General features: G+C 61.7%; 1 protein-coding gene across 1 annotated transcript in view; it reads right to left on the reverse strand.

The window, feature by feature from the left end:
• Positions 1-966: 966 nt before the first annotated feature.
• The window catches only part of LOC104461041 (transmembrane protease serine 4-like), a gene marked incomplete at its 3' end in the record, with an annotated part of 4,702 nt that continues 578 nt past the window's right edge, over positions 967-5,090 (reverse strand). Inside the window, exons 2-5 of the mRNA XM_010072482.1 lie at positions 1,713-1,743; positions 1,506-1,617; positions 1,204-1,358; positions 967-1,096 (exon numbers count right to left, since the gene is read on the reverse strand). Coding sequence (XP_010070784.1) covers positions 967-1,096; positions 1,204-1,358; positions 1,506-1,617; positions 1,713-1,743 — 428 coding nt within the window. The remainder of the gene's footprint in view (positions 1,097-1,203; positions 1,359-1,505; positions 1,618-1,712; positions 1,744-5,090) is intronic.

Raw genomic sequence — 5,090 nt, forward strand, 5'->3', positions numbered from 1 at the left:
ACCCCATGGAAAAAGGGAGTTCCTTGGGACAGGGACACAGGGATGCCTGAAGGGCTGGGGGTGGGATGGGGGGACTGGGCACTGAGTGCGGGACCAGGAAGAGGAGCGTAGCGGAAGGGAGACTGCTCCCTGCTGCTCAGGGAGGGGACGTGGGCCAGGTAGCTCCCAGGGGACCTCAGGGGTGTCCCTGCTGGTGTGACATGTGGGGCTTAAAGCCTCAATCCCTGACTTTTTGGAACTGGCAAATACCATCTCAGGCTCTGTCTAGGCTCCTAGAAGGGCTCAAACACCAGCAGCCCCCAAACTTAGCTCAGGCTCTTCCTTAATCCAGGGCTGACACCAAACACGCCAGGCTAGCACGCTATGTCCCCAAATGTCAGCTTTAACCAGCTTTAGCTGCATGCAGCACTGCAAACGGGCTGCTGGCTCAAGGCAGTGCATGAGGGGACACAGGTGGGTGACATGGACCTTTGTCACTGCTGCAAGGACCCAGCCCCACAGCAGCTGTGCAGCATCCACCTCCCTGCTCCCCAGCCAACTGCTGCTCTGCTGGGGCTTTAAAGGGGGAGCGCAGGGGTGTGGGCCCCTCCCTGTAAAGCTCTGTGGGCAGGGGGGAAGGCAGCTGGGCTCTGCAGTGTCCCTGGAGAGGCTGCTCCAGCAAAGTGGGTGCCTGCTGCGGGGTGACTGCCCGGCAAGGGTGGGAGCAGGGCAGGGTGTCCCTGCACTGGGGACAGAGTCAGGGATGCTGGGCACAGTACTGGGCTTACAGCTGGCAGGGCTTCCAGCGCAGAGAGCAGCCCACTCCTGGGGATGCACAGAGTGCTCTGCACAGTGGGGATGGGCTGAAAGCATTGGGCAGAGCTCTGAGTGCTCTGTAAGTGAGCAGAGCCCCACTCACAACGAGCTTTCACAGGAGAGGGATAGATAATAGCAGGTGAGAGAGGTGTGGAGAAAGCAGGCGTGTACCTCCTGTAGCCCATTTGCTCGCAGGCAGCTTTTGCCAGCAGCGGGTTGAAGTGTTCGTAGCAGACGCAGGACCAGGCTCCGGTGTTTCTGTCGAGCACCTGCAGGATGGATCTGTCTTTGGAAACGCGGGCTGGGGACAGGCACAAAGTCAGCTTTGTCGCAGGTGACTTCAGCAGGTGGAGGCTTGCCGTAACAGCCCAGCCCCTGCGGAGCTCGAGTGGGGTGTCCCGGACTCACCGCCGGCTGGTGGCCCCTTGGGGACCCACTGGGGACAGTTGTCCTCGTCCTCGCCCTGCAGACAGTCCTCCTGCCCGTCACACACCTGCTGCAGTGGCACCAGCTTGAGGGGCTGTTTGCAGAAGAAGTAGTGGTAGTCCAGGTAAACCTTGACTGGGGGGAGAGGGGGAGCTCAGCGCCGAGCCCCTCTGCGGGGCAGGCTCTGGGGAGCTTAGCAAGAGCTGGTCCTGGTGGCCCTGGGTCCAGAGCCCTGTGCCCAGCAGTGGCAGGAGGAGGGGGAGAGAAGAACAGGAGCCACCCCCAGGAACCCGATCGTCACCAGGCAGGCGAGGCTGAGCACTGCTGCCAGGACAGGGATGCCGATCTGCTTGAAAGACTCCAGCGTTGTGGAGGCTCTGTGTCTCATGCTGGGACCTGCAACACATTGGAGCGTGGCCCTGTGTCGCCAGCCCACAGCCATCAGCTGCCGTGCCCCCCGCTCCCGTGCCCCCAGCTCCCGCGGGCGTTACCTCTGCCATTCAGCTGCTCGGAGGCTGAATCCTGCAGACCAGAGGGGAAAACCGGTTACCGAGCTGAAACCTCAGCCAAAAAAGCAGTTGGCAGGTGGGAAGGGTCTGTAGCAGCGTGGCTTGCTGGCCCCGCGGCAATTCCCACGCCAAGCACACAACTAATGTGATCAGCCCCCCAGGGAGGGCAGCCCGAGAACCGCGGGGGGTCGGCTAAGGTGGGGCGGGCACAGGGGCTGCTGTCCCTTCGGCGAGCTCCATGCCCACCGGGATGGTTAGCAGGGACACTGCCCCAACCTACAGCTGAAGCTGCTTGGAAGCTGCTGGGGATGGAGGCTGCGGTGGGGGGGTGGCACGTCCTGGTGCAACAACACGTGGCTCCGCTGTCACCCGGGGTCACCGGCTGTGGTGTTCCCATGGGTGCTCCCTGTGCAATTCCAATAACGGGCTATTAACGCTAGAGAGTTACTGCTTTTGGTGCACCAGAGGCTTAAAAAGCTGCAGGTGTTGCGAAAGAGGCACTTTCTGATGTGCCAGGAAACCCTGAGTCAAAATACACACGCCTGCGGCGCTGTGCCACCCAGACATGTCACCATAGGGGTTACATTGTTCGGCTGGCCCAGTGTGGGGTCAGAAACTGCGTGGCACAGCCCAAGTCCTCCCCAACAGGCTGCTGGAGAAACCAGCCTGGCCCAGGGGAACAAGGGCTCTCGGGGCGGGGAGGGCGGGCTCTGTCGCTGCTAGGACACAAGCAAACACAGCCCCAGCAGCAGTCAGCGCTGCAACAAGGGATGGATAACGCACTGATCCCGCTTGATCTCTTTAGAGTTGTTTTCCTGTAATAGCTTCTCGTATGCGAGATGCCCAACCGCAGCAGGAAAGGTCCTGGGAGCTGCAGCAGGCGTTGCTGAAGGAGCTGCCCCGTCCTCGGAGGGTGGGTTGGTGCTGGGCAGGGATCAGAGCCCCTTTGGGGGGGTTCGGGTGGATGCTGTACGTTCCTGTTGCCCTGTTTTGCAGCCCTGCTTGTGCCACGATGTCAAGAGCTGCTTCCTGGGAGTCAGTGGTTTGAAAGCGTGCTCCTGCCCTGCTGAGGCTGTGGGAAGCAGCGCACTTGCCTTCCCCTTGAACAGCCCCAAGAGCTCTTTTCCTCTGCTGCTGCTCTGGACTCTGCCGCGACAGGTAAGACAAGCTTTTTGCAGGGCTTGTGCCCAGCATGGACAGAGGTGAGGAAGATTAAAAACACTGCACCAAACCCACAGCTGCATGAGCACGATCCAGGAGAGTCTGGGGTTTAGACGTGGCTCAATTTGCTGACGTGGCTGCTGAGCTTCGGGAGCAATCGCTTTTCTCTGGGCAGCCTGGGGCTGGAGATGGTTGCACCCGTTGTCTGGGATGAGAGCAGAGGTCCCTGGGCAATCGCAGGGCTTGGAGGCTGGGCTTTGAGGAACAGCGACGCAGTGAGAGCAGGGATGCGGTCAGGCTGGAAAGGGGCCGTGCTGCAGCCCGGGGCTGGCAGGAGGAGCGGTGCAGCCCTCCCTCCCCGGGTCCCTGCGTTTGGGCATGTTTAGCCGTGCACAGAGACCCGACCAGCAGGATTTTACAGGAAAGCGCCAGGCGGTGATTTGTGGGTTAACGCACACAGATAGCTTGGATTTCATGTGCTGCTAGCTCAGCCGCCCCATCACAGCTCGGGCTGCCGGTTTGGGCAGCTCCCCAGCCTGGGAACAAGAGGTGACCTGTGCAGGGGAGGACCGGCTCCTGCCTGCTGCTGGTGGGCATGTGGCTGTGCCCCAGCATGTCACCGCCTGGCTCTTCTGAGGAAATGCCAGGGGCCTTTCTGCAAACAGCCGGGCTCGTCTGGCACCGATGCCGAGTGTGGGCAAGCTGTGGCGAGCGCCCAGCCCTTGGATGGGCTCTGCACAGCCCCTTGGGTCTTTTGGGCTCTTGAGCCAGGGGATCCCAGCTCCTGGGGGCACGGAGAAGAGAAGGGAAGCATGTCTCCTGCACCTTCCATCTCGGCTGCCCTTCCCCAGCCGCTTCTCTGCGGCGCCTGGTACTCGCAGGAGCCCTGGCAGCTCCGTAATCCCGCTCCCAAACCCGCCCATGTCCTGCAGTGCAGCCAGCCGAGGGCACGTGGGGCCGGTCCTTCCTCGTGCTGACCTCTTGTGTCACCGTGGGCCTGGGCTGGGCATGACCCGGCTAATGGGATCCTAACGGTTCCCTGTGGGAACAGTCCCAGGGCACCAGCCACGGTGGCTCCTCCAGGCTCAACGCCACGGCTGAGGGGCACGGGGGGGGCAGGGCTGCCCCTGCCTGCCCACGAGCTGCCCGTACTTGTGCCCATCACGTCGCCCGGTATTGGGCTCCTTCCTTTCTGACAGCCCTGCGCAGGTCTGCTGTGGATGCAATGGGAGGGATGATGCTGTGGCGCTGGCCACCTTCCCACCTAGGGAAGGTATTGCCCATCGTTGTGGATTTTTTGTGCATTTTCTTCCGTCCACGAACCTCTTCCGTTTCAAAGAGGTTCACAGCTTGCAGGTGCCCCAGGGGCTGCCTCTCCATGACTCCCCAGTTGCTCTCAGAGCCACACCACGAACAAGAGCTGCACTGGTTAAACGCGAAGCAAGGTGAGAGCAGTGCCAGCTCCTGCATGGAGTGGCAGCACATGATTTCCTGGAGACCTCAAGGCTGCCGTGACTAATTGAGCTCCCTTGCCGTGTTCTCTGGAAGCACGTTAATGCCACTATGGGCAGCTTGCCCTCCAGCTGTGCAAATGCCAGCCCGCGAGCCGTGGGCTCCCCATGAGCTTCTGCACCCCCACCACCGGAGCAGCCTTTTGCTCTCTGCAGCGGGCAGCCGAGGCACGGTGTGCAGTGTGAGCTGTGCCGGCTGCTCCCGACCGAGGGAAGGTGGGATGTTCCTGGCAAACCCCAGCTTCAGGGAGTGTGGGGTGCTCAGATTCGGGGCTCACTCCTCAGCTGCAGGGGATTTAACCTGGGGGCGTGTGCAGCTGTTGTCCCTGTGCTGGGGAGTGAGGTCCCCACCCTGGAGGGGATAACGTCCCGGTGTGCTGCTGGTGGAGGGTTTTACGGTGCTCGGTGAGCTGGGCTGTGCATGGCTGCCCTCCATTAAGGAAGCATTTTCCCCCTCGGGAGGGACTGCATGCCAGGCTGGGGTTTGGTGGCCATGTCTTTGCTCGCAGAAGGCACTGCAGGGAGCCAAGCCGAGCATGTCCCTTGAGCTGTGCACAGGGACAGGGGTGCTGGGCTTTTGCCCAGGCATCACCTAAGAACCAGCCCCTTCTCGGAGAGGACGAGATGCTCCAGAAGGGCACGTTCCCCTTGGCAAGCAGACTTGCGAGATACACTGCCTGGCTTGTCT

This window comes from Pterocles gutturalis, unplaced genomic scaffold (assembly GCF_000699245.1).
Source record: "Pterocles gutturalis isolate BGI_N339 unplaced genomic scaffold, ASM69924v1 scaffold20026, whole genome shotgun sequence".
Lineage (NCBI taxonomy): Eukaryota > Metazoa > Chordata > Aves > Pterocliformes > Pteroclidae > Pterocles > Pterocles gutturalis.